At 39.7% G+C, this 27,109-nt stretch overlaps 1 protein-coding gene and 1 pseudogene across 2 annotated transcripts; both read left to right on the forward strand.

Moving 5' to 3' along the window:
- FAM76A (family with sequence similarity 76 member A) lies at window positions 1-26,556 on the forward strand. Of its 2 annotated transcripts, XM_057702022.1 has the most exons (9): window positions 1-178; window positions 1,493-1,557; window positions 4,144-4,198; window positions 4,935-5,087; window positions 9,590-9,747; window positions 14,453-14,539; window positions 21,111-21,246; window positions 23,656-23,757; window positions 24,272-26,556. In XM_057702022.1, exons 1-9 carry the CDS (start codon window positions 98-100, stop codon window positions 24,356-24,358), a joined length of 924 nt encoding a protein of 307 aa, XP_057558005.1. In that variant the 5' UTR covers window positions 1-97; the 3' UTR covers window positions 24,359-26,556. The 2 variants fall into 2 exon arrangements, with proteins under 2 accessions (XP_057558005.1, XP_057558014.1); XM_057702031.1 differs by lacking the exon at window positions 14,453-14,539.
- Window positions 9,760-14,123, forward strand: LOC130832938 (40S ribosomal protein S6-like; annotated as a pseudogene).
- Window positions 26,557-27,109: the final 553 nt, after the last annotated feature.

Here is a 27,109-nt window from a genome sequence, read left to right on the forward strand (position 1 = left end):
CGCAGCCCGCAGCCTGCCGCCGCCAGGTTGTGCCTCAGACTGTCAGATAAAGCGGCGGGCCGGGCCGGCGGGGCGGTGAGCACTGCCCGGGCCGGACATGGCGGCGCTCTACGCCTGCACCAAGTGCCACCAGCGCTTCCCCTTCGAGGCGCTGTCTCAGGGGCAGCAGCTGTGCAAGGTGCGCGGGCTGGGGCGGCGGCCGGGAACTGGGACGCTGGAGGCGCGGCCCGGAGCTCCCGGTTCTGCGGGGACGCCCGGCGGGGTACCCCGAGCAGGGCGTGGCAGGCCCGCCTAGCTGAGGCGCCGTACCCGCTCCGTCGGGGGCCGGCACGGCGCGTGGGGGAGACCCGGGCCCTGTCCAGGCCCCCCGCGGCCGGCGTGTCGGGGTGCTTAGCAACCGCTAGGGATTGTTCTCGGACCCCGTGCAGTCGGGGGAGGGGACAGCTGGTCCCCCGCTCGCCCTCGACCAGCCGCGCCAGAGATCCCTCTTGGGCTGGCTTCCCCCCGCGCCGGGGTCTGCCGGGTTTCAGACTTAGGGACCTCCTGCCCCGCCTGGGACTGAGCTCCAGAGCCGGGTGCCGCCTGGGAGGAGCGTGTCGAGCTCGGGCGCCTCACGGGCACTTTTCAGCCAGTCTCAGAGTCGGAGGTGGCCAGGCTTTATAATAAAGCCCCCACAATCAAGCGCACGAAGCAGAAGGATGATTTTTCAGCTTCTAGTTAGTGACCTTCGGTCCTCGCCCTAACGAGCTGCTGATCTGTTTTTACCCCTGAAGGTCCAAGTTCTCTTTTTCGTTTAAGTTGCTTCATCTTGCTTTGCCTATTTAAATGAATAGAGGTCCTGTGAGGCGACAGTTAAAAATCACCAAGCCGGCTGGAGAATGATGTTGAGATATCTCCAGATAAGTCAGAGTTTGTGTCCCTGGTATGGCTCACTCAGAATTGTGTGTCCTTATTGTCTCAAATGGCCATGACTTTGTCACTTTTTGTTTACTAGATATGAGAGAACCCCAGAACGCAAATGTTTGAGTGCCTTTTTGATTTGATATATGCACAAGCATATATTTGATTATATGTTTGTGTGTGTGTGTATATATATGTGTGTATTTGTCTTTAAGGGAGTTTTATACATGTAAGCAATAATGATGTTAATCCAGTACTTTGATTTCACAAGCCAACCTGCTCAGAAATCACACAGTGGCAGAGGCAGAACCGGACTAGAATCCAGGGCTTCTCATTCCCTGGGTCTGATGCTTATTCATACCTTTGTTTTACAATTTATGACTAGTTCCATGTAAATTCTTACTTAACTCCCACATCAATGCAGGGTGGTGATGCCAGTATTACAGACAAAAAAAATTAGTCCCAGAAAGTTTCAGTGACTCACTCAGGCACAGTGGCTGTGCTTGGAATAGTACCCAGGTCTTCTGCCTCCTACTGAAGACTGTTTCCATTTCTGACTGCCTTTTAAAATTATATCCTCATTTCATTTCAGGAATGTCGGATTGCACACCCTGTTGTGAAGTGCACCTACTGTAGGACTGAGTACCAGCAGGAGAGGTACAGTTTTCGTTGACCATGAAAGATGCTAATAGGCTTTTCCTCTTAAAATCTGTAATTGATTGCATTTCAAGATACAGATCTGTAATCAGTTGCATTGTAATATACACATCTGTAATCAATTGCGTTATATACAGATTCTGTCATTTCCTGTTATGACACAATGGATGTAAAATACACATATTGTTCCCTAGTTATTCATTAATTACTGAAATCATTAGATACTTATTTTTCACATCCTTGATCATTTCCTATTGTGGTTTTGATATTTTTGACCCTAAGTAACCAATCCCACAACAGTAAAACATGAGCCTTATGTTCTAGTATGTTTCTATGCAGGGTGTGAAGAATTTATAAGCCAAAAGAAGATACTTTTGGAAATGTGACAATCCCGATAAAGAGTTTGTTAGCCCTAGTCACATTTGAAAAAACCCACTTGCCTTTACTCTTGCCTTGTGTGAATCTCATTTTGAAAAGTGTGAAAAATATTTAGGTGTGAATGAACATACATCTTTGGGGACTTCTAATAGCAGCAAAGTGGTTTATTGGTATAGTAAGTTCAACTTTTGTGGAACTGTGGCTGTAGGTAATACTGCCTTCAGCAGGATGGGGTCTGTTTGCAAGCTCACACGTGAACCTAGAAGCCTAGTTTTAATGAGCCTCATTTCAATTCTAGGAATATTTTCCCTGACATTTTGTTATGTATGTTTTCAAACAAACAAGCAAAAAAAGCTAAAAAAACTAGATAGTGAACACTCATCTACCTACTAAGATTCTACAATTTACATTTGCATGTGTCCATCTCTCTATCCATCACTATGTTAATCCCTTTTATTTGTGATGCAGTTTAAAGTTATGGACATCAGTGTCCTTGACTATAAACACTTTAGTGTGGAAATCATTAACTAGAGTTCAATATTTGTTTATGGTTTTTAAATTTTTTTAGAGGTACAGTTTGCACACGTTGAAATACTTAAATCTTCAGTGCATCGTTCGATGAGTTTTACAAACAGTGTACTTCCGTGTAACCCCAAACCCCATCAAAATATGAAAGATTACCATCACCCCAGAGATTCTAACCCCAACCCAGTCAATCCCCACCCTACTTGCTTTTTCCAAGCAACTGCTGTTCTAATTTTCCTTTCCACCATAGATTAGTTTTACCTGTTCTAGAATGTCATGTAAATGGAGACATGCAGAATATACTCTGGAAGCTTTCTATTTTAGCTTTTACATTTAGGCCTATGATCCCTTTCAAATTAATTTTTGTGTGTAGGGTGAGATATGAAGTTTAATCCTTAATTCACACCATATAAAAAAGTTAATTCAAGATGGATTATAGAAATAGGAGAGTTTTTGCACTTTTTTCTAAGATGTCAGGAGCATTTGTGTATTACTCACTCCTTGAGTAATAAATCTGAGATAAGCTCAAATGTTCAACATCACAGAATCACTGATGCTAATCCTCTTTCTAGAGGTCTCTTTCAATGTACTTCACTTCCTGAACTGCCTTTCTGTTTTTTTTTTTCCCCTTTGGCCGACCCATGGCTTGCTGGGTCTTAGTTCCCCAACTAGGGATTGAACCCAGGCCACAGCAGTGAAAGTGCCGAGTCCTAACCACTGGACCCCACTGGACCACCAGGGAGGTCCCTGAATTGCCTTTTTTAAAATGGCAGAAAATTGCCCTGGGAAATATTTTGTTTGAATATCTCATTTTAATTTAATGTTTTCTACTTTGAGTTTTTTCTTTTTTCTTCTAACTTTATAGCACTTTGATAGGAATTGTATGGGAAAAATCACGAAGTAGTGAATATACTGGATTTTTATGTGATTTTGTTTTTAGCCCCCAAATATTGTTTAAACTATTCATAAACATCAAGCATTTGTTTGTACCTCCCTTCATGAAGGGTTAAACTTTATTTGAAGATAATTTTTTTCCCCAAGGCTGTTTATCAGTTTAGGAGTATAGGTAATATTATGACCTGGATCTTCACAAGGGAAAGGACGTGTTTATTTTTGTCAGTATTTAGCCCTTAGAGAAACTGGAAATATTGAAAAAATATTTGGTGTTAGCATCTATTTCCCCACATCTGGGATTTTCGTATACTTTTACTTACAGAGGAGAACGTAGACAGAGTAAGGTCAACATGCAGAGAGTCTCTGGGTTTGTTTCGCAAACACAAATGCTTAATTTCTCATCTCAAATTTCTTAGCTGGTCATCTGAATTGACGAGAATTAATTTGTTTCCTGCTAGTCCATTTTGGTCTAACATAATATTCTTTTGCGAGTCCTTTCCATACCTGATAATTTTACATAGTGGTACTTGGAGATGTCATAATCAGAAATAACTCTATATTTTAATCAAAGCCCCCTTGTACTTGAGCTAATAAAATTTATAATTACAAAATAATTAAAAAGAATTACTGGCCAGATACTCAACCTTCAGTTAATCAAATGTCCAAACCATATTTCACATTGGCACTTAGTAATGAACAAATTCCTTGGACTTAAGGAAGAATCAGTTTTCAGATGTTCTAAGTAAAATGACTTTTTTCTTATAAAGTCTTGTGTCTCTTCCTTAACAGTAAGACCAATACAATATGCAAGAAATGTGCTCAGAATGTACAGTTGTATGGAACGGTAAGTAGAGTTTTTCTGTATCTAACAGTGAGTAGTCAGGTCTCTTGGGACCTTACATTCTGTGGACTGTTAATATAATTACAACATTTTTGTTAGAAGACCTGGTTATGTGTAAAAATGTTCTCAGAAAAATTTATCTAGTGTTTGAGCTTTCAGTCTTAGCTAATACTTAGTGTTAAGGAGTCCTGTGTTTGTAGTCACAATGGCAGGATTTTGATTGATTTTCCTTGAGAAGCTTCAGTAACCAGCATGTAAAGAGAAGGGGAATGATGAATCCTATGACATGACTTCTTTGTTTGGTAACAGTTGACTATTCATTTTGATGGATGATTTTTTTTTTTTCCTTTCAGTGTTAGGGTTCAGCATACTGTGTCCTTACAGGCATTCTCCCAACATGTTTATACACTGATAATGGCAGAGAGGCCTTTTCAGAAATTTGGAAGCACTTGCTCATTTCTGTAAAGAGCTGGTTCTGTTGAATTTGTTAGAGAGGTCCCAACATATATGCTAATGGGTTTTTGTTATTTGTTTATTTAAAATCAGTACTGCTGTGCAGAAAAACACTTTACATGGTATTAGGAATTGGGCTTTATTTGATCAGTGTAAAAGGAAATTTATGAAGTTGGGAATGCATTTTTACCATGACTAATGAACTGTGTATAATAGAAATCATTGCTTTAAAATTTGCACTGGTATTTTATAATATACTTACTTGACACTTTTTTTTCTCTTTAAGCCCAAACCTTGTCAGTATTGCAACATAATTGCAGCATTTATTGGCAACAAATGTCAGCGTTGCACAAATTCAGAGAAGAAGTATGGACCACCATATTCTTGTGAACAGTGCAAGCAGCAGTGTGCATTTGACAGGAAAGATGATAGAAAGAAGGTAAATCTCTGTGTTTTTCTTAAGATTTTTTTTCTTTCAGAGAAATTAAGGTGGGCCAATTGTGTTAAAAATACATATAACAGAGATCCATTTCTCAGTTTCTCTCCAAATTCTGTTTTTGACCTTGAAGAAGATATTCAGCCTTTGTTTATTTCATTTATCGAATGTAGACCATTATATTCTCACATTTCATAGGTTAGTATTTCTTGAGAATATGAATTACAGTGATCAACATCCCTTGTAAGTGAAGTGGTGATTGGCAGAATTCTATAAAACTTTTTAAAGGAGAGATTGTGACTTAGGCAGGATATAGTCTACTACCAGTTTTACTATCTGGCTTTTTAAATGTTTCTATCTGTTGAAGTTAAAGATCACGAAAAGATGATACAGGTAAACCTCTATGTGGAATGATGGTGGAATTAAAATGGTTTAGATTTAGTCTATTTAAAACCCTCCAGTGGCTCCCAGTTGCACTTAGAATAAAACTGAAAAGCCTGCAGGGCCATACCTGGCTCTCAGTCTCATCTTCCATCACACTTCCCTCCTTTTCCCTTGGTCCAGCCACACTGGCCATCTTTCAGTCCTTCACATATGCCGGTCTCATTTCCACCCTTGTGCTGGCTGGATTGGCCTGATACACAGCCTTCTCCAGAGTATCATAACTGGTTCCTTATGTCAGGTCTCAGCTCAGTTGTCACCTTCTCACAGAGACCTTCTTTACTGACTCCCTCAGTCACTCTATCATAGTACCCTGTGTATTGTCTTCTTAGCATGTAACATTATGAGAAATTATCTTGTTTATTTGTTTACATGTTTGTCCACCCCCACTAGAGTATGAGCTCTTTGTCTATCTTGTTTTCATGTTGTATTACCAGCAGTGTGGCACATAGTAGGTACCCGATAAATAATTTTTGAATAAAAGAATGTAGTACAGAAACTCTCAGTGTCTAGAGGTGCTTTTCAGAGATGCTTAGGCTCTCCAAAGCTGACTCTTGGTAACCAAATTCATTAATTTACAATGGGAGGAAGTAACTTTCCAGTGACCAGAATACTCCTGCCTGCCGATCAGGGCACCTCTTCCCTGAATCAGGATACTGGAGAAGCTGAATTAGTAATCAGAAGGTAACGTATCATAATATTTGGAGCACAAACTTTTCAGTCCCATGTATCTGGGTTCCAGCCCACTCCTCGCTTAGCTAAATGATCCTGGGTGAATTACTTACTCCCGTTATGCATCAGTTTTGTCATCTTTTCATTGGGAATGATAGTAGCTACTTCACAATGGCATAGGGAAATTTAAATGAGATACATATATAAAACACTTAATTTTGAGCCTAGCACATACTATACTTCAACAAATGGTGCCTATATTATTATTAATTGGATTACACTAGAATTCATTAAGTTTCTACTTTCTAGTTACAAATCCTGTCATAAGAGTTTGTGTATTTATAGGCATCCTCAACCACATATTTATAAACTTTATTATTTTTTTTTAAATTTGTGTATTTATTTATTGGCTGCGTTGAGTCTTTGTTGCTGCACACAGGCTTTCCCTAGTTGTGGAGAGTGGGGGCTCTTTGTTGTGGTGCGTGTGCTTCTCACTGTGGTCGCTTCTCTTGTTGTGGAGCATGGACTCTAGGTTTATGGGCTTCAGTAGTTGCGGCACGCAGGCTCAGTAGTTGTGGCTCACAGGCTCTACAGTGCAGGCTCAATAGTTGTGGCTCATGGGCTTAGTTGCTGCTCGGCATGTGGGATCTTCCTGGACCAGGGCTCGAACCCGTGTCCCTTGCATTGGCAGGCAAATTCTTAACCACTGCGCCACCAGGGAAACCCTATTTATAAACTTTAGGAGGACTAAGCTTAGTAATTGAAGGTGGATGATCTAGACTCAGAGTGCCTGGGTTGAAATCTTTGTTCTGTCACTTATTTGTTGTGTGACTTTGGACAAGTTAATCTGGCCGTTCCTCAGTTTCCTCATTTGCAAATGAGGCTGATCAGACCTCATCAGTGTTACGAAGGTTGAGTTATCACGTGTAACCCCCTTCAGAAGGAATCTGGCACATGATAAGTACTCAGTGTTATCTACTATTATTTTTTTATGATAGTTTAATTCTCAGAGGGTGATTTTATATTTTTAAAGTTTTTTTTGTGAAGGAGAGATCTGAAATAAAGTGTCATGTGGTTCAGTGTGAGATTTTCATGTTTAATGCTGGCCCTCTCTCAGTGCAGTTGCTTTGCTTTCAAATCCTTCTTCAGTGAAAGCTCTTTCCTGGGCAAGGTCTCCTAGAGTATTTTAAAATCAGGCCTTCAGGCCATATCCCATAACCATGAAATGCACCAAATTGAAGTTGGGTTTCAAAATTCATTTATACTTTCATTAACAAATAATTAGATGCTTATCATGTATCAGACATTGTTCTGGGTATTGGAAATACAGTAGTGAACTAAGCAGAGGAGATCTTATTCTCTCAGAGTTTTTATTTATGTGTATAAGAGATGGATGAGAACAAACAAGGAAATAAATGAACACAGATTTTAGGTGTAAGTGGTATAAGGAAATAGTGTATATGGTAGAGAGTGACTGGGGAGGCAAGTTTAGATTGGGCAGTCAGGAGGACCTGCATGGAGATAAAATCTGAGCTGAAACTGAAAAGATGAGAAGAAAGCAGCCATGGAAAGCTCTGGAGGGCAAAGATCCTGGAAGAGAGACCAGCTATGAAAAGACCCTGAGGCTAGAATGAGCTTGGCAGATGGGAAGAACAGAAAGAAGGCAAAGTGAACAGAGAATGAGATTATGAAGGCAGGCAGGGGCTGCCTTTATGTCAACATAGGCCATGGTAAAAAGTTTAGATTTTTTATATTCAATAATGATGGGTTTTAAGGTGAGAAGAGATATGATCAAATTTATGTTTAAGAAGCCCTCTTTGGCCACTATGTGGAAATGCTTGATCCGGAGAGGAATAGGGAGATCATTTGGGTGGGTCATACAGTTGTGACAGGTAAGAATGGCTTTGCTTGGGTGGAAGCTGTAGAGTTAGAAAGAAGTGAATAGATTCAGACTGATGACTTCCTAATAGGTTAGGAGAGTGAGTTGCAAAGAGGCTTTTGCTAACAAGATAAAAAATACTTCAGGTAAATGATAGTCTGGTTTACCCATGTTCAAGATAGGGCAGAAGATCTAATTTAGAGGTAAGACATGAAAACTAAGATTCCGTAAAATATCATCACACTCCCTCCCCAACCTGAGTAATTCCAACCAACTCTGCTGCCCTGCCACTTGTACCAGGCCATCATACAAACTCAGTTTTGCAATCTAGTGCTGTGCAGAGGTGCCCCAGCTTCTGAGGATTGTGGAAGCCCCATTCTGTTTTCCTAGCCCTGTGCCCTGCACCCTGGTGCGGAGCTGTTTCTGCCCAAAGTGATCAACTTTTTCTAGTTCAGAGTGCTGGGTATTGGAAATACAGTGTCTGATACATGATAAGCGCTTTGAACTAGAAAAAGTCAATGAAAGGCCACCACCAGGGACTGGGGCCCTGAAAGTTACTCGCCCAGTCTTTTTCTGGAGACAGTCTTTTTTTTTTTTTTTTTCCTAATTAATTAATTTATTTGGCTGCGTTGGGTCTTTGTTGCAGTGCACGGGCTTCTCATTGGAGTGGCTTCTCTTGTTGTGGAGCACGGGCTGTAGGTGCGCAGCCTTCAGTAGTTGTGGCATATGGGCTCGGTAGTTGTGGCTCACAGGTCTTAGAGCACAGGCTCAGTAGTTGTGGCACATGGGCGTAGTTACTCTGCAGCATGTGGGATCTTCCTGATCCAGGGCTCAAACCTGTGTCTCCTGCACTGGCAGGTGGATTCTTAACCACTGCGCCACCAAGGAAGTCCCTGGAGACATTCTTTCCATCTGAGAAAAGATATCCAGCATACCATTTTATAAGCCATTTATAAGCTATTAAAACTAAAGTATAAATTTTGTGTTTCATCTTCTGTCTTTTCTTCTACCTGCTGTATCTTCCTTGATGTGCACCATGGAGATATTTGTGTCTTTGGAAATTCTTTGCTCTGGTCTGTGTTAAGTTGAAGAAAAACAAAATAAAAATATATATAAAATTAGCAGCTCATATATTTTTTATATTTTTTGGCTGCGCCACACAGCATGTGGGATCTTAGTTCCCCAACCAGGGATCAAACCTGTGCCTTAACCACTGGACCTCCAGGGAAGTCCCCAGCTCATATTTTATTAAGCAATTTTTATGTACCTTGCACCGTGCTTAACCTACTTTATGTCACTAAATCCTTGTGCCAGCCCTCTGAAGTAGGTACTATTATCCTTCATTTTATAGATGAAGAAATTGACCCGAAGAGTGCCCAGGTGACTTGCATAAGGTCACACAGCTTGTAAGTGACAGATTTGGACTTAACCAGAGGTTCTAGCCCCTAGTGCTCATGTTCTCAGCCACTGCACTAGCACATTCCTTCTTTATCTTTGTCTCCTCATCTTTCAGGTAGATGGGAAATTGCTATGCTGGCTGTGCACACTTTCATACAAACGGGTCCTTCAGAAGACCAAAGAGCAGAGGAAGCACCTGAGCAGCTCTTCTCGTACCAGCCACCAGGAGAAGGAGCAGTACAGTCGACTGAGTGGTGGCAGCCATTATAACAGGTAACCCCAAGATGCATGAGATAGGACTAGAGGAGCTGGGAGGCCAGACGTAATACTTACACAATTAGCCATGGAAGATACCATTTTTTCTAAATTTTCCTATTTTCTCTCTAGTTACTAGGCTATAGAGGGAATCGCCTTTGTTGTATTTTATAATTCATGTATCATCCAAGGGCCAGAGAGACTTCCATAAGGCATCAGGATTTTCTGACTTGGTTTGTGTTGTGTCTTAAAGGTTTGTGGAACTTACTCCACTTTAACATGTAATGTTCTCCCCACTGTTAGAGTGGGTTATCTCCCTAGAAGATTGGACATTTCACAGTCTGAGGGATGCAGCTTTTTTATGCATATTGGCTAGGAGATTGATAGATATTCTAGGTTTGTCCTTGTGAGATCCAGTCAAAATGATGTGTTTTCATTGCTGTCTTAAACGTCCTTTCAGAGGATCTGTAGTGTTTTTAAGAATTCTGGCTTTGGATTGAATCCTGAGTCTTCCAAGTTCTCTGTATGGGATCTTAGGCAAGTTTTTTCATCTGTAAAATGAGGGAAATAATAATATTACCTCATGGAGTTGTTGCAAAAATAAATTATATACTATGTGCATAGTGATTAGTTTTGTAACTGGCATATAGGAAGCTTCAGTACATTTTAGTTATTCGTTGTTGTTATTACTATTATGAATTTCTTTGTTCACTGTTAAATACTTTCATGAGCCAGGTTCTCTGCAAGGAATGCAGAGATATGTAGAAGCATCACGCTGCTATCAAGAGTATGCAGTCTGGTAGGGAAGACAGAGCTGTAATCAGATCATTGCAGGATAATTCAACGGGCATCACAGTGGAAACACGTCAAGATACAGGCATCAGAGGCAGTGGTAATTAACTGCCTTGGGAGGTCAGGCAACGAACGATCAGAGAAGAGCTGGCATTGGAGCTAGATCTTAGGATGAGTCAGAATCATCAGATAAGGAATGGGCAGAGACATTCTAGGCTGAGAGAATAGCATTTGCAAAGACATGGAGGGCATGAGACCATACAGAATTTGGGAACAGTAAGTCCTTTTAGTTTGCTGGAGCTTATGATTGGGAGCTGGAAAATGGGAGGAAGAGAAAGCCAGCAGACCTGGTAAGGAGCATGAATTTGATCTTAGTGATCCACTGAAAGGATCTATGCAAGGGAGGGACCAAATCTGCATTAAAAAAAAAAAAATTAACCCAGACTATTGTGGGGAATGCATTGGAGGAAAAAGAGGCTGGGGACTAGTTAAGAAACTTTTTTGGTAAGAGTCCAGATAAGAGATGTTAATAGAGAACCTCAGCTGAGACAGTGGCACTGAAGATCAAAGAGGCAGATTGAGGAAGATACTTTAGAAGGAAAATAATAAGTAAATTAGATAATCTGATGAACAGATAGATGGGCAGGAGCTGGGTTGAGTAAAGGATAATTCAGGTTTCTTACTTGGGTGAATGGCTAGATCCTTATCTGAGAGAGACTATAGGAAGGGGGTAAAAAGAAGTTCGGTTTTGCAAAGTTGAGTTTGAAGCATTAGGAAGAATTATTTAGCTCTTTTCCGTGGCACCTTGGAGGCGAATGGCTGCTTCAGGATGAAGATGAACATCTCTTTCCCAGCCCCTGACTGCCAGAAACTCACTGCAGTGGACGAAGAACACAAACTTCGTACCATCTTTGAGAGGTTTACGGCCATAGAAGTTGCTGCTGATGTTCCAGATGAAGAATGGAGGGATTATGTGGTCCAGATCAGTGGTGGGAATGACAGACAAGGGACCATGAAGCAGGGTGTTGACCCACGGCCGTGACTGCCTGCTACTGAGTAAAGAGCATTCCTGTTACAGGCCAAGGAGGACTGGAGAAAGTGTAGATCTGTACGGGGTTTCATTGTGGATGCCAATCTGAGTGTCCTCAATTTGGTCATTATAAAAAATGGGGAGAAAGATATTCCTAGATTTACTGATACTGCTGTGCCTCATCGCCTGGGGCCCAAGAGCTAGAATCCGCAAACTTTTTAACCTCTCTAAGGAAGATGATGTCCTGGGACTTCCCTGGTGGCACAGTGGTTAAGAATCCGCCTGCCAGTGCAGGGGACACAGGTTCGATCCCTGGTCCAGGAAGATCCCACATGCCGCAGAGCACCGAAGCCCATGAGCCACAACCACTGAGTCCTTGTGCCACAAGTAATGAAGCCCTCACCCCTAGAGCCCATGCTCCACAACGAGAGAAGCCACTGCAATGAGAAGCCCTAGCACTTCAATGAAGAGCAGCCCCCGCTCACCGCAACTAGAGAAAGTCCGCCCGCCAGCAATGAAGACCCAACACAGCCAATAAATAAATAAATAAATAAATAGATTAAAAGAAAAAACAGATTATGTCCACCAGTATGTTGTGAGAAAGCCCTTAAATAAGAAAGGTAAGCAGTCTAGGACCGAAGCACAAAAATTCAGTGTCTTGTTACTTCACATGTTCTGCAACACAGACGTCGGCATATTGCTCTGAAGAAACAGCGTACTAAGAAAAATAAGGAAGAGGCTGCAGAATATGTTACACTTTTTGGCCAAGAGAATGAAGGAGGCCAAATAAAAATACAAGGAACAGATTGTCAAGAAACAGAAGCCGTCCTCTGAGAACTTTGTCCTTTATGTCTGAGCCCAGTCAAAAATAAGATGTTCTAAGAGTGGCAAATAAATAAGATCCAACATCCAAAAAAAAAAGAGAGAGAAAGAATTATTATTTGGTGGAAGCTTAGCCACTAGACTCAGCCACTAAACTTAGCCACTAGAACTCAGAAGAGAGGTTTGAACACGAGCCATTGGTAGCACATGAGAGTCAGTGGTAGCAGAGATTATTTTAAAACGTGGATTTCTGTGGCCCTACCCCAGAGTTTAATTCAGTAGGATCTAGGAAAAAGTCCAGGAATCTGCTTTGTTTTTGTAAACATCTCAGATGATTCTGATGCAGGTGATCTGGGAAACATCATTTCCAACCACTATGATAGATAGTTGTTAAAACTATGCTCTTGAATGATACAACTCAGGTTGGAGGCTGAGAACAGATTCTAGAAGCACTCAAGAAGGATGGAGCGAATATTTGAAAGCCAAATATCTGATCAGGGTTAATATCCAAAATATATAAAGAACTCAAGAGCATGGTATTTCCTCAAAATTAAAAATAAAACTCTCATATGATCCGGCAGTCACTCCTGAGTATATACCTGAAGGAATTGAAATCAGTATCTCATAGTCATTATAACTTTATTCACAATACCTAAGATATGGAATCAATCTAAATGTCCTTCGAGGGATGAATGGTTAAAGAAAATGTGGTATATACATACAATGGAATATCCAGCCATAAAAAAAGAAGGAAATCCTGCTATTTGCTATAACATAGATAAACCTTGAAGGCATATGCTAAGTGAATTGAGCCAGAGAGAGAAAGACAAACACCATGTGATATCACCTTTATGTGGAATGTTAAAAAAAAAAAAAAAAAAGCTGATTTCATAGAAATATAGAATAGAATGGTGGTTGCCAGGAGCAGGGGGAGAAGGAAATGGGGAGGTGTGAGTCAAAGGGTGCAGACTTTATAAGAAGTAGTTCTGAGGATCTAATGCACAGCTTAGTGACTATAGTTAATAATACCATATTATATGCTTGAAAGTTGCTGAGAGTAGATTTTAAGCATTCTCACCATTAAAAAAAAAATAAAAGAGGGAATTCCCTGGTGGTCTAGTGGTTAGGACTCTATGCTTGCATTGTAGGGGGCACAGTTTCGATCCTTGGTTGGGGAACTAAGATCCCACAAGCCGTGTGGCGCAGCCAAAAAATGAAATAGAAGAATTAAGTATGCGAGGTGATAGGTGTATTAATTATCTTGATCTTGGTAGTCATTCTATAATGTATATGTATATCAAATTGTCAGTTTGTACACTTTATATATGTACAGTTATATTTGTCAGTTATTCCTCAATAAACTTAATGGGGGAAGAGGATGGCATGGTCAGTGGTATCAATATTGAAAAGAAGCCAAGTAAGAAAAGGTCTGAAACATCCTTTGGGCTTGACTATTGGACATCCATCAAAGTAAAAGGGTTGCAGACTAGTTTTAGGGGGTGAACTTGTTAGAGCTAAAACTGATCTTTAGTGTTGTTGTGGTACTCAGATACCAGAAGATTCACAGAATTAGAGTGAGGAAGAACTGGACTTGGAGTTCCAATATGTCAACCAGGTGTCTAGTCCCAGCTTCACTACTAACTAGCTGTATATCCCTGGGTAGGTCAGTTAACCTTGATGAGCCTCAGTTTCTGCAAAATAGAAGCAATCCCTTGTATATACCTCATAGTATTATAAGATGCATGTGAGACAATGAATGTGAAAGTACTTTTTAAATTGTAAAATAGATTATACTTTTAATTGAGGTTTTATCGACTCTGTTTTCATAGTTATTAATAAAGCAGATAATATTTAATCAAAGCCAAGAATTTTGGGGAGGACTATAGAAACAAGCTACCTATGCATCCAAAACCTATGAAATCAAGACTGGTGGATTTTGATGATCGGAAATAACTAGCTCTTGCATAGAATGGGTACGATATTACATTGGTCCCATTTGACAAGACTTTCATTGTGATGTTTTATTAATCTTTGATTTCTAAAGTGTGTGTATCTCTTTTTTTCTTTTGCCATTAAAAGTCAGAAAACACTTTCTACATCTTCAATTCAAAATGAAATTCCAAAGAAAAAATCCAAGTTTGAGTCGATCACAACCAATGGAGATAGGTAAGCCAATTTGAGTGTGTGTGCATGCTTCTGTTTGAAATGCATACACAGTTCCTGGAACAGGAATACATTTTAGGGTGTGTCATGGAGCTAGTCTGTGGTTGTCAATGAACTTCTCAGGGTCACTACAGTAGCCATTTGATAAATTATAAATAAACAGTACTGATATTTATTTGTAAATCGAATCTTGTCCAGAACATATAACCGGATTTAATAGCAATTGAATTCTGTAGTCCACAAATCACTTCCTCACGTGAATTCAGAGAAGTCAACAGCTAGATGCTTTTTGTGATCTGTGCCTGTAGCCTCCTGCAGGCTGGGCAGGAGTTTGCTCTCCAGAGGCAAAGCAAAGACAAGTTAGAATTTTTTTTTTTTTTTTGGCTGCACTGCACAGCTTGTAGGATCTTAGTTCCCCCACCAGGGATTGAACCCGGGGTATGGCAGTGAAAGCGCTGAGTCTTCACCACTGGACCGCCAGGGAATTCCCAGCAGGTTGGAATTAAGGCAGTATTGTTTAGTCTGTGAGGGATAATCCATGCTTCCTTAGTGTTAGGAGAGACAGCTCAGTGCAGATGCTGGATCAGGAGAGAAGGAGATGCATTTAAATATTTTTGTTTCATTTTAAGCCTTTCTAAATGCATTTTTAGTCCTCACTTTCCCCTCTCCTCAGTGATGCTTCTTCCACTTACGAGCTACTTTCTCCTCATATCCAAAGTGCCCCATCCATGTTGGTGCAGTGGGCTGCTTTCTCAGCAGAGTCTTGGGGCCATCAATTTTCCTGTTTCTCCAGGCCTGGACATCCTGAAGTGAGACCACCTGGCACACCCTTCCCTAAAATCCTAGGGATCTTCTCTATTCTGAAAATTCCCATTCTCGGTTCTCCTTCCAGGCAGTGGCACATATGGGAGCAGACCAGCATATAGGCTTACCAGGGCTGAATTTTGTTTATTTAGGGGGGATACACAGCGTCTATGAAGTTGGCTTTTTCATTAACTTGATTTGAGATTCTTCAAGCTGTCTTTTTAATGCTAGTATCATTGACTTTAAACTTCTTGAATTGATCCTTCTAGAAATGCTTAATTTAGATATTCCAATTACATAGGAAAGGAACCATAAAGACCATCTTTCTGGTCAGCTTTACTGTTTGTTCTCTGAGCAGCTAGTTTGACCATTCTGAAGAAAATAGGTGTGGCACTGATGGTCCCATCACCTCTGCCAAGATGCATGATCCTGTAAAAACTACTTCAAGGAGTGAACCATTCTGAGTGCCCTGCTTTATAAAGGCCTAAGCCAAGACCTACAGCCTTTAGGTTCATCATTTCTGTTTTGTGTTATTTATGACGTAGGCTGTGTTTGAATGACCTGGAAAAAGCTCATTCATAGTCTTTAGTTTAACCAACAGTCCTTAAAGTTTGCCTTCTATTAGTTCATTTTGTTCTTGAGATACTGCCACTATTCTTGCTGACTATTGCCGTGGATACGCTAAGCCAAAGACGTAAACTTTCCATTCAGAGTGTTTTATTGCTTCGATTACCAGTGATGATTGTTTTCCTTAAGTAGGATGCTGATCCTTAACTTGGGTGCATGGTCTTTCTTTCATAAGGTCCTCTAGGAAAGATCTTTAAAAATAATTTTTTCTTCAAATGTATATGGTAATTAAAAAAATAACTTACTCTAATAACTTGAACATTTGGAAAACTTTTTTCTGCTGCCACAAAAATTATTTTCATACATATACAAGTTCCATTTGAATGTTCCTGCATTAGCAGTCTTAACAATCCCTATGCTACTTGTTTGCATTTCTGTCTTTTAAAAGTTCATATACAAGGTGAATTACATTTTTCCCATTCTTTTTATTTTTTGTGTTTTTTTTCTTGTTTTTTCTTCACTTTGAAAACATTCTGACAAGACTTTTTTTTAACAGTCCTCTTTTTTAATGTCACGCAAACCAAAAATTTTTGTAGTCTATTTTGAATTCAGTTCTGTAGTAAATGTCGCCAGTTTTGTTTCTTAACTATCTATTGTGACTGCCTCCCAGTTTTTAATTAATCACAATCCACTTTCCTGGTCCCACCCTTAAAATATCCATATACTTTTTTTTTCTTTTTGGAGTATAGTTACTTTACAATGTTGTGTTAGTTTCTGCTGTACAGCAGAAACTATGTAATCAGAATTAGCCACATGTAATATCCACATACTTTTAAATTTATGCTTCATTTTTATCCCCTCGTGTCTTCTGCAGGTTGCTCTCTAATGGTTTTCCATTGACCTTTCTATACTACCATATTCTCCTCTCTCTTTTTTTTTTTCTTTTGGCTGCACTGTGCAGCATGTGGGATTTTAGTTCCCCAACCAGGGCTCGAACCCATGTCCCCTGCAGTGGAAGCTCGGAGTCTTAACGACTGGACCTCCAGGGAAATCCTCTTATTTATTTTTTAAATATCGAAGCATATTTAATTATTTTTTTTCTCCTCTTTTTCTTAAATTATTAGCCTTCCGTATTGTAGAGAGAGAATGCCTTACTTTCGAGTTTTTTTTTTTAATCATTTTTCTCATGGTTTTATACTTATAAAATATCTTAGTCTTTTTATTTTTTAGTATCCTATAAAATTCAAAGCCTCTACCTCAATATTTTATAGTTTGTTGAAATTATAACAAAAACTCTTCAATTTGAAGAAAATCGGAGTTCATTTCTAGCTTTCCTTCCCTGAGGAATGCACTTTTTTATCATATTTGTTTATTGCTCTATGGGCAATAAAAGCAGTGGGTGACATCCAGGCACATCTTGTGGTTTATTGTGTCTAAGGGACATTCTTTTCCTTTCCTTATAGTTTTATTTTATTCTGCCTCTGAAATATGTCTGAAAGATTAGACTTACTCTGTGTGACCTTTGAGGACAGACACAGGACCAATGGATGGGACTGATAGGGAGGAAGGTTTTGGCCTAACCTGAGGAAAGATGTTCTCTTAAGCTTTTGGAAAAGACAAGAAGCTTCCTGGAGAAATAGTGAGTTCCCTATCTTTGGAGGTATTTAGAAAGAGACTGGATCTGATTTTCTGCCTTGGTAATGTAGCCATCTTTTTTCATTTTGATTCCCAGCAGTTCTTATTAATCAGGAGTTAGAGTTAGAGAGGTCAGGCCCTAACACAGGAAAGACACAACTGGTTTTGTGAATTATTGGTATGGGAAGAATCCTCCCTCAAGAAGCAGGTAGAGGGACTTCCCTGGTGGCGCAGTGGTTAACAATCTGCCTGCCAATTCAGGGGACATGGGTTCAATCCCTAATCTGGGAAGATCCCACATGATGCAGAACAACTGAGCCCATGCGCCACAACTACTGAAGCCCGCGTGCCTAGGGCCTGTGTTCCACAACAAGAGAAGCCCTACTCGCCACAACTGGAGAAAGCCTGCATGCAACAACAAAGACCCAATGCAGCCAAAAATAATAATTAATTAATTAATTAGAAAAAAAAGAAGCAGGTAGAGCCAAAGCAATCTTGAGAACGAAGAACAAAGCTGGAGGTGTCACACTTTCCGATTTCAAACTGTATTACAAAGCTGCAGTAATCAAAACAGTATGGTATTGGCACAAAAACAGACATATAGGTTGATGGAACAGAATAGAGAGCCCAGAAATAATGGGCAATTAACTACAACAAAAGAGGCAAGAATATACAGTGAGGAAAAGACAGCCTCTTCACTAAATGTTGTTGAGAAAACTAGACAGCTAGATGCAAAAGAATCAAACTGGACTGCCTTCTCACACTACTTAGAAAAATAACTCAACATAAAGACTTAAGTGTAAGAGCTGAAAGCATTAAACTCTTAGAAGAAAGCATAGACAGTATGCCCTTTCACATTGGTGTTAGCAGTTTTTTTTGGATATGTATCCTCAGGCAAGGGAAACAAAAGGAAAAGTAAACAAATAGGACTACATCAAACTAAAAAGCCTTTGCAGAATGAAGGAAACTATCCACAAGATGAAAAGGCAACCCACTGAATGGGAGAAGATATTTGCAGAAGATATATCCGGTAAGGGGTTAATATCCAAAATATACAAAAAAGTCATATATCTCAACATCAAAAAAGCAAACAATTCTATTTAAAAGTGGACAGGGGGCCTGAATAGACATTTTCTAAAGAAGACATACAGATGGCCTACAGTCACATGAAAAGATGTTCAACATCACTAATCATCAGGGAAATGCAAATCAAAACCACGAGATACTGCCTCACACCTGTCAGAATGGCCATCAAAAGGACAACAGAGAATAAAAACAGAACCCTTGTGCACTGATGGTGGGATTATAAGTTGGTGCAGTCACTAGTATGGAGGTTCCTCAAAAAATTAAAAATTGTACTGCCATATGCTCCAGCAACTTCACTTCTAGGTATTTATCCAAAGAAAACAAAAATACTAATTCAAAAAGGTATATAAACCCCAATGTTCCTTGTAGCATTAGTTACAATAGCCAAGATAATGAAAGCAACCTAAGTGGCCATTGATAGACAGATGGATAAAGAAGCTATCGTGTGTGTACACACACACACACACCCACACACACACACACAGTGGAATATTACTCAGACATAAAAAATGAAATCTTGCTATTTACAACAACATGGATAGATCTAGAGGGTATTATGCTAAGTGAGATAAGTTGGAGAAAGACCAATACTGCATGATCTTACGTATATGTGAATCTAAAAAACAAAACAAAGCAAAATGAAAAAATATGCGTAGGTACAGAGAACAAACAGGTAGTTGTCGGAAGGGTAGGGGTGGGGGGATGGGAGAAATAGGTGAAGGAGATTGAGATATAGACCTCAAGTTATATAATCGATAAGTCACAGGGCTGTAATATACAGCATAAAGAATGTGGTCAATAATAATTTTCCGTGGGGACAGATTTTACTAGACTTATGGTGATCATGATATATGCAAATGTCAAATCATTAGGTGTGAAACTAACATAATATTGTACGTCAGCTATGTTTCAATGAAAAAAAAAAGAAAAAGGTAGAGCAGAGTATTAGGAGCTTTGGGGACAAAAAGAAGTTATTTATACTAGCCGATTACTCCACTTCATTTGTTGCTCTGGTTATGGGTTTACATAGATTCTGTTGGGTTGAGGGAAGACAGTCCCTTGGTGAGTATGAAAAACGGTGGAAATTGTGATGGGTCCTTTCAATATTTTCTCCTGCATGCCTTGTTTTATTATTTTACATTTACTTTTTGTTATGCAGTAATTCTGCATATTTATCAGTTTGAAAAATAGTGATCCATTCTTCCTCTGACATTCTTCTCATATGCTTCGTGTAGACTAAGGGGGAATATTCTTATCAACGGACTGTGTCTTCTCATTCTAGCCATAGAAATGTTTGACTTGGTAACTATGAGGAAGCTTGTCCAGTGGTTCATCTTATTTGGAGTTTCTACCTGTGTAGAGAATTGCTGGTTATTAGATGTTGATAAGATGTAGGAAAGAACCAACAGCAAGGGGTATGTAAAGTAGTTGCTGTATTGATATAGGGAGTTGGGAATCAGTATTGTGTATCTGTTAATAAAAACAGGTTTGTGTTTTACTTTAAGAGTTGCCCTGGGAAAAGTAAAGAGCTTCCTGCACGATGTCTCTAGAGAAGGGCAGGATTTGACTCTCTTGGCAGTGATTCTGTAACTTGTTTGGGTCTGAGACATCTCTGACCAGCCTAAGAAAGCTATGGATCCTCACCCTAGAAACCACCCATTGTATATATACATAGCATTGTACATACAATTTCAGGGCTTTACAGATTCCCTGAAACTTGTCCTGGTTAATAGACTTTACTAAAAGGACAGGATTCACCTGGCACTTTGACAAAACATAGTGCTTAGAGACCATTATTGGGAGGAATGGGTTGAAAACCCAGATTGTGATGTGACTTTGCAGTTTGCTACCTCTTTGTTCTTTTCCTAACTAAATATCACAGAATTCTTGCTATTCAAAGTGACAGTGAACAGGCCAGTTGTAGTGGGGGAAGTTGGCTTCTTTCTTATTAATTTCACCTTCTTTTTATCACTTTTTAAAAATACTGACTGCTCCTAGGATGGAATGCAGCAGCTTCACATCATGTACTTTGGAGCAGAAAACAAAGCATCAAAAACTCTATGGGGAGCTTTAAAGAAAAATGCAGGAGCTTACAGTTGATAATTTATCCAGATTCTAGGGAAATTATCTAATCACAAAAAAATTATGACTCTCACCCACAAATAATTGGGGCTCTTCAGTGAACCTGAAACAGAATATCCTTGGCTCTTGTGAGATGGCATTTATTTTAGTCCTGAATGTGAGCAGAGATGCTGCAGGAATGCTGCAGGTTGTGGCTTTGGGTGGTGTAGTTATCTGACGGCCACCTTGCCTGTGCAGCTTAGCAAATACTCTCGAGTTAGGCATGTATTGTGCTTGATGCTGGGAATTCAAGTAGTTGCTTCTGCTCTTGCACTTGCAGTCAAGTGGCCTACAGTGTGAACTCAGGTAGGAGAAAGTTTATCAAGCCAAGTGATTTTTCCCCCTCCATTTTTCCACTCAGTTTTTCCCCAGACCTGGCTCTGGACTCACCAGGCACTGACCACTTTGTCATCATTGCCCAACTGAAGGAAGAAGTAGCCACTCTGAAGAAGATGCTGCATCAAAAGGATCAAATGATTTTAGAGAAAGAAAAGAAGGTACTGTTTAGTTTGAGCTTCTCAGGTCAGAATGAGGCAGGCGGGTAAGATATGTGGTACTAACCCTGTTTAACAGATGTTTGTTGGGTACTTACCGTTGATGCTTTGAGAGAGAGAGAGATCCCATGGCAAGGTTGGGATGTCCTGGGGAGAAGCTTGCTGTCTGCCAGGGTGGATCCTGCCATGGTGTTACCGTCGTGAATCTGCTTCTGTCAAATGGGTTTAGAAAGTTGATTTTTCTTGCTTTCATTTGGAGGAAGCTTCCATCAGGGAGGACTGATGTTGACCAAGCTTACAGAGATGAGGTGTCTGCCTCTTAATTCATAGTGGGGCATATAGCAGAGTACCGCTTTTCTCAGCATAAGCTGTCTAGGAAGCTTGTAATCAGAGGGTGCTGAACGAGCACCGAGTTGGGACAAGACTAAGTAGTTACATAATTGGAATTTTTAATGCTCTTGGCCAAGGGGAACCTGATGCTTCCATCTCTATTATTGGGAGGGATGTATCCAGAGCACAGTAACACTCAAAATATGTGGGCCAGGTCTCTCTCCTCCCTGGACAATGTTCAGGTAGGCCTTCCTCTGTGACCACATCACTTTGTTACCATTGCTGACAACTCCCTTCCTCAGTGACCTACTCTTTAAGCTCGTTCATATCTTCAGTGAAGTCTTATTCTGGTCTAAGAGTCATCCTCCCCTCTGCAGAGGAATTGTTTATGTCCTTGTTCTGATTCATGTTTATTTTCAAATTCTTAGAGAATATCTCATTTTTGCCTTAATATTTTAATAACAATGATAATAAAAATAGCTAACTTTTATTGGATGCTTACTTTGTGCCTGACCCCATTCAGAGTGCTTTGTATGTATTGACTCATTTAACCCATAACAACACTTTGAAGTAGGAATTATTCTCATCATTTCATAGATGAACAGTGCCTTCACTGTTTTTCCCCGTAGGGCTGCAGTCCCTTCCTCTAGCGCTGTTTTCTCCCTGAGGCTGTATGTTGTTTTGCACTGTGTTCAGAATGCTGTGTGATTCATTCTGAATGGCTCACAGAGACATTTATAATGTTAAAATCTTTACGTGCATTCTTTCCATCTGATTTCTACCTCATCTTACAGATGAGGAAATGGACCCAAAGAGATTAACTGACACGTCAAAATCACACAGCTGGTAAATGGTAGAACAAAGGAATGAACCCAGATCTTTCTGACCCTGCCGTTCTTTCTACTGTGCTTTATTTCTACTCTGCCAGTAAGGTGGAGATTCATGGCAAGAGACCAATATTCTTTCCAGTTTTCTACATGACTATCAGATGAAAGCAGACCCAAGTATATTTTCTTCATGAACTAGATCAGAATGGCACATACAAGGATTTTTGCAAAATAGAGACAGAATGAACACTTGTTTCTAGTGCTTTGCAATTGCAGGATCTTAGTTGCCCGACCAGGGATTGAACCTGAACCATGGCAGTGAAAGCGCCAAGTCCTAACCACTGGACCGGCAGGGAATTCCTGCAAAGTTAGGGCTAGAAGGAGCAAAAATAAATAGTAGATTGTTTCCCATAACTTTCAGGATCGAGGTCACACTCCTTGGCTTGGAACATAGGCTCTTCCACATCATGCCTGCCTATCTGTAGCCTCATCTCTTGACACTCTCATCAGTCATTTGAACAAACTTTCAATTATCTCACACTCTGCCTGTGCCCATACTGTTCCCTTTGCTTGGATGTCCTTTTCCTTACCTCATGTGCCAGTTGCTGCTTGTATCTCAAAACTCAGCTCACACATCACTTCTCTGATTTAGATACCTCTTCCCTGTGCTCCTTGAATAGAATACTCAATAGAAGAAGGCCTGCAGTTTGAATTCTAGCTCTGCTACTTGCTAGCATGTGTGATCTCGGCCACTTAACCCTTTCTAAGCCTTGATGTTCCCATCTATACAATGGGAAGAATAATATTGCTCCCTCACAGGGTTATCATAGGATTGGATGAAATAGTATAATCAAACAGTTTGCCTGGAACAGGGTGAAAATTCAGTAAATGGCAGCAGCTGTTTTCTCATGACTTCTCTTAAACCATCAGTCATATTTGTTGTAATCACTGATTTATGTAGAAGTATTTGAAAGATTATTGCATATATTAAATAATATTAATATATTAAGTATTAAATACATGAAATATCTAAAACCTTCTAGTAAATGGTTAAGTAGCAAACATGCTATTTCAGGATTTTGTGTAATTTTCAGGAAATCATTAGAAAAAATAGAATACACAGTTCCCTGGCTTTGATTTAGTTATAGAGAGCCCTGGATTTCATTAATTTGGGGGACCATTTAGTTCTTTGGTACTGGTGCAATTTCTCATTGCACAGAAGTTTCTTCTGGTCACTGTGCCTTTTTTCCCTTAGATCACAGAGTTGAAGGCTGATTTTCAATACCAAGAATCTCAGATGAGAGCCAAAATGAACCAGATGGAGAAAACCCACAAAGAAGTCACAGAACAATTGCAGGTGACTCACTAATATGGTAACTCTGGTGATGGTATTTAGCTGATGGTATTTTAAGTGATCATCTCTTAGATTTCTTTTTTTCTCAGAGAATTGACAAATCACATTCATGTCTTTTATTGTTTTCTCTTGGATGTATTCTGATCTTTTTCCCTCAAAAACAGTAGAATTAGTAAGTGTGTTCTTTGATTTTTGGATAAACCAGATGTAATTCCAGATGTCTGAATTGTAAATTCTGTTTATCCAGCACAGTAAGGCACTCCATGTTTGTGCTGCATAAAGCATCCTTTTGTAACAGTGGATCCCAGGAGATTGAAGTACACCGATTAACCTCCAGCAAATACTTTCTTCCATTTGAACCAAACCCTAGAGAAATGTTGTTTTCTACCTCTAGAATTTGTTCGCCTCTACCTGACCTCTACATTGTCTCCCTTAGCATCTGCATGGAAAACATATCCTATCCTGCTAAAACATCCTTTGTGCACTGGGTTTTTTTTTTTTTTTTTTTTTCTTTAAGGCCAAAAACCGAGAGCTCCTGAAGCAGGCAGCTGCCTTGTCCAAGAGCAAGAAATCAGAGAAGTCAGGAGCTATAACCTCTCCATGAGAGACCACAAGGACGCCCCCGGCAACAGCAGTGAATTTCTGGGTTAGGGTGGCAACCTGGCTGTTCTCTGGGAATTGCAAGCTTTCTTAAGAAATCTCTATTTTATTACAGTTATCCTTCTTTGTACGATTGCAGTGGGCTGAATGGAAACACCTTGTTTGTGCTGTATTATGACTGCATGCTTGAATGTTTGGGGTTTCAGGCTCTCTCTCGCTCTCTTACTGTCTCACACTCTCACTCCCCTCTACCCTCAACCCTTCTGTCAGTACTACTGTCTCTCTGTCTCTCTTTTGTTACTTGTTTTTTTTTCTTTTCTTTTTGTGGTGGTCACTGCTCAGTGTTATGTGCAGAATGATTTTTTTTTTTTCTTTTTAGCCCATCATTGCATCCTGCCATACCCGTGAGCAAAGAGTTCGGCATTAATTACATATCACTGCCACCTTCTGAACTTTGAAAACTGCCACCTTAAGACTTGGTACAATGGAAGAGACTTTTTCTCTCCAGTAAACCTTTTGCTTCAGGGTATACTCTTGGGTTTTTTTCCAGGTATATTATGTATGAACTTTGTACTATGTATAGCCAGAGTTTTATTTATTTTTTAAAAAAAAGAAACTTTTTCTTGATAAAGGAATAATGGTAGCCTAGCTTGTTGTTCTTGTAAAAGTGATGCCTCTTAAAAAAAAAAGTCCTACTCTCTAGCTTTTAGTAAAAGCATCAGATCTTTTCTTTCTTGTTACCTTGGAGTCTTAAAAACTGATTGCTAAGGTGAAACAATTCAATATGTAGGAATGGAGTTAAGTGCCTTTTGGAGGATTTCTTGGAAGAGCATGTAAGAAGATACTTAAGGGAGGTAGCAAAGATTTGGACAGTCTGTCTTTCTAAGGGCAGAAAGAAAGGTTGTCCAGGTTGTACTGGACACTTCCCTCCCCCACACCTTTCTTGATTGTTTTATGTGACTGATTTTAAATTCTCACACTGCCACCTCTTTTTTAAAAAGTACCCTTTACTTATATCAGTTGTCATACTGGGCCATTGTCAGGTAACTTTCTTTTTACATGATGCAAAATGGGATAATATTTGGACTACAGAGCATTTTGGAGGTTAGTATGAGCTGCTCAAGTATGGACTCTGAGTCTGACTGGGAGAATGATATCCCCGTACCTTCTCCCCACTCCTCCTCACCCACCCCAGCCTGTACACTCCCTGCATTTAATGGAAATGTGTTGAAAACAGGTGCTTCTCAAAAGCAGCTTGGCCCTAGCCTTGTGTCCTGTTTGCCCTTCTTGACCCAGCAGGCACATGGATTTACTTTTCCAGGTGAGAGAATAGATTTGCATTTCTAACCATACTCTCAGGTCCTCTATATGATGTTTGTGAAAGGAGTTAGAGATGTGTAGCGTGCCATGAAACAGTAAAACCAGCTGCCTTGGAATCGTAAATGCAGGGGGTGGTACTACAGTTAGAGGTGATCATACAGGCAGATGACATTTGTACCTCAGTCTATGAAAAGTGTAGCAGTAAGTTTACCTTGCTAGGCATTTTCTAGGAGCAAATGCTTCTAATTTGTGAGCATTCTTACATGTGGAGCCATGCACATAATTGGACAGAGATGTGGAAATGAGTGACTTCCTTCTGATAAGAGGAACAATGGACCATGTTGCTTATATATCACTCTAGCAGGGGATGTAATTTTCCCTTCTAAGCAAGGGAAACGGCAGTGCTAAATAGTTTTGTAACTTTTTGAATGAGAAACTTTTAGGTAAAGATAAACTGTCAGATAATATTTTTCAGATGCATTTACATTGACTGTGGAGAAAAGATTGTGAAAAAAGTTAGTCATGGTTTTGTTTTTTTAATTTTAAAGACGAGAAATTGTGTTACATGAAGTGACAATGTAAAAACACATATTTAGTTTTATACTAAATCTTTTTTTAAGGTCTTGGCATTTAATATAAAGCAAATCCACACATTTTCTAACTTGCCACAAGTTCCAAAGAGGGAAGGAAGAAACCTCAGTCTTGAAATTTTGGTTTTTAAAAATCATGACACTGTTTTACCATGAAATTGAGTAGCTAACTTTTGGTAACACCTTTTGTTTATTTGTATGTTTGTAATAATGGACATTTTAAAACACAGGAATGTTTTGGTTTGTACAGACTTTGAAAAATGTGTGTTAATAAAAATTCATATTGACTCAAGTATAAATGTTTTGGTGGTTTTCTTTTTTTCATTTATTTCTTGCTGGTTCACCAATAGACATACCCCATAATCCCCTTCAACCTAGAAAAGAGTCAGTTTGTCTTGCTTGTAAACTTTAAACAATTAAAAGCCTAACAGTGCTAACAGGGAGTTTTGTGTCCATCAGAGAATAAATTCATTCTTTTCCTTTTGTGTGTGATTTGATTTATTCAGTTTAAGTCCTTGCTTTGTTATAAGCACTGGTAGGCAATGAGGATACAGCAGTGAAGACAACTGACAAAGTTATTCTTCTCATGAGGCTCCCATGTAATGGAATATTGGACAACACCATTATTCCTTGAATTTATATTTGCCATTATTCAAAATTAATACAGGATGAATCTTCATAAGGTATGAGTGAAAGGTTTTTGAAATGCCATCTCAAGGAGAGGAATGTATTGGTTTGAAACCTTGGTGCTAGTAGGTTTCTAAATTAACACGTGCCTTTCAGACATTATCACTGTCACATCTGGTCATTCTCTTCCTATAGGCTCAATGACAACTTATTTTCTC

Source organism: Hippopotamus amphibius, chromosome 1 (assembly GCF_030028045.1).
Source record: "Hippopotamus amphibius kiboko isolate mHipAmp2 chromosome 1, mHipAmp2.hap2, whole genome shotgun sequence".
In the NCBI taxonomy this organism is placed as follows: Eukaryota; Metazoa; Chordata; class Mammalia; order Artiodactyla; family Hippopotamidae; genus Hippopotamus; species Hippopotamus amphibius.